Consider the following 2,500-nt stretch of genomic DNA (forward strand, 5'->3'; position numbering starts at 1 on the left):
TCTCACAATGGGAATTGTCAGGCGGTTATTTTTTTGGTGGGGGGTGGGAGGGGGGGGGGGGGGGGTTTCACCTTAAAACACCCTTAGCAACACACACACACACACACACACACACACACACAGACTGCACACACACACACAGACAGTGCACACACACACACACACGCACAGACTGCACACACACACACTTACCGTGGAAGTGAGTCTTTCTAGGGCTTTCATCTGGAGAATCTCACTGCAGATGTCTCTGTTCCCCTCAGAGTCCTCCTCCCTGCACGCACACACACACACACACACACACACACACACACACACACACACACACACACATTTTAATCATCTATTTATGTCCACATAAGAGATACAAATACAAGGACACAAATATTTACAAGGTGCCGTACAAAATGCAATCAGCAAATCCCGAACAAATACCCGCACACCCTTCAGGGGTACAGGTAACAGCGTCTTCGCCATATTTGGCGGCTACCGATAGTGGAAGATATTGCACAGAATTTCGCAAGCCGTTTGGCTGCTTTTTTTGGCATCCCAAGTTGTTGGAGGCCTCTTACAACCAAACTGTGTACCTAGGCTGCCGAAGATAAACACATACAGATTGCACCTATAGCCTAGTTCAATGATGGTCTGGAGGAGCGGCTGGTACTTAATGACCTTAGTCATAAAGGCTTCCTCTAAGCTAAAGTCAAAGGTGCAGGCCATTTCAAGAATGAAAACTGATTTGTTCTCTTCATTGACAACATCTGGTGTGTTAGCAGAGAGATGTGCAAAAATGTCAGTATTTTCAGTACAGAGTTGAAACATGGAAGGTTTGACACAGGAATGTTTGTACATTCTCACAGACAGTGCAAAATCACACACACACACACACACACACACACACACACACACGCGCACACGCACACACACACGCACGCACACGCACACATACGTTAATTACAGTTGTTCTGATGGCATCTCTAACTGTCCCCAGAGAACAAGCATTTAAGCCAGGAAGGGGGGGGGGGGGGGGGGGGGTCAGCTGTGTGGAGTGTTCTACACCGCCCCCAGGTGGTGTACTGAGACAGTATACTGCGTCCACAACACTGCTGTGATAATAAGATTACTTGTTGAGTTGCTGTGATGGGAGAAGGATATCAAATGGAACACAACCACCCTAAAGACTAATCATTGTGTATATTCCTGCACTATATACCTGCATCGAGTGACCTTGCGGTACACAGAAGTTGATCTATTGAAGATGCTGGCCTTCAAATGTACATCATTTTTGTTTTGTTTTGATTGTATTGCTGTATTGTTGTATTGTTCTTTCTGCTTTGGCAACGTAAACGTATGTTTATTCTCATGCCAATAAAGCCCTTTGAATTGAATTGAATTGATAATACTGTATACATAAATACATAAAAACAGGATCTAGATTAAGACACGTACGTATGTGAGCTAATTTCTAAATTTGGGCAAGAATGGCGCAGCGCGACCGTTGGCTGTCCACGTTGAGTTACTCTTATGTTTATGTTATGTTTATGTTATGTTTGTGTTATGTTTATGTTATGTTTATGTTATGTTTATGTTTATGTTTAGTTACTCTTATGTTTATGTTATGTTTATGTTATGTTTATGTTATGTTTATGTTATGTTTATGTTATGTTTATGTTTATGTTTAGTTACTCTTATGTTTATGTTATGTTTATGTTATGTTTATGTTATGTTTATGTTATGTTTATGTTTATGTTTAGTTACTCTTATGTTTATGTTATGTTTATGTTATGTTACTCTTATGTATGTTTGTGTTATGTTTATGTTATGTTTATGTTATGTTTATGTTATGTTTATGTTATGTTACTCTTATGTTTATGTTATGTTTATGTTATGTTGTTTATGTTTATGTTTATGTTTATGTTTATGTTATGTTTATGTTATGTTTATGTTATGTTTATGTTATGTTTATGTTTATGTTTATGTTATGTTTATGTTATGTTTATGTTATGTTTATGTTATGTTTATGTTATGTTTATGTTATGTTTATGCTACCAGAGAGAGAGACTCATCTAATGCAGTGGTTCTCAACCCGTGGTACCCGTACCACCGGTGGTACTTGAGCCCCCCCAGGTGGTACGCGGAAAATCTTCCCAAAAATGAAAAAAGGGCGGGCGGGTGAAAAAAATAATATATATATATATATATATATATATATAATAAAAACAGAATAAAACTATTGAAATACCACTTTGAACGGAAATAACATTACCATAATATCACTCAAATTGAATTAAAAAAAAGGTTTGGTTGAACACTTTGTCAGCGTGGGAAGTCTGGGAACAGCGCATTTCCTGGCTGGTACTTTTAATGTATAGCCCTGGACCAGGGCTACTCTTAATGCGCCTGTACTGGTAGTAGTACCACGATCAAAACAAACAAGGGGAACTGATGGCTGGCGCCTGGCGGGATATTAACCCATTCTGATCGGGAACCCATTTTGGTGTTA

The 2,500-nt window shown here is 39.2% G+C and overlaps 1 protein-coding gene across 1 annotated transcript in view; it reads right to left on the reverse strand.

Annotated features, from left to right (window-relative positions):
* Positions 1–2,500, reverse strand: part of rapgef5a (Rap guanine nucleotide exchange factor (GEF) 5a) — a gene marked incomplete at its 5' end in the record, with an annotated part of 81,682 nt that overhangs the window by 51,128 nt on the left and 28,054 nt on the right. Inside the window, one exon of the mRNA XM_080787276.1 lies at positions 193–271. Coding sequence (XP_080643402.1) covers positions 193–271 — 79 coding nt within the window. The remainder of the gene's footprint in view (positions 1–192; positions 272–2,500) is intronic.

Source organism: Protomyctophum bolini (assembly GCF_963924005.1).
Source record: "Protomyctophum bolini genome assembly, chromosome: 17".
NCBI classification, from domain to species: domain Eukaryota; kingdom Metazoa; phylum Chordata; class Actinopteri; order Myctophiformes; family Myctophidae; genus Protomyctophum; species Protomyctophum bolini.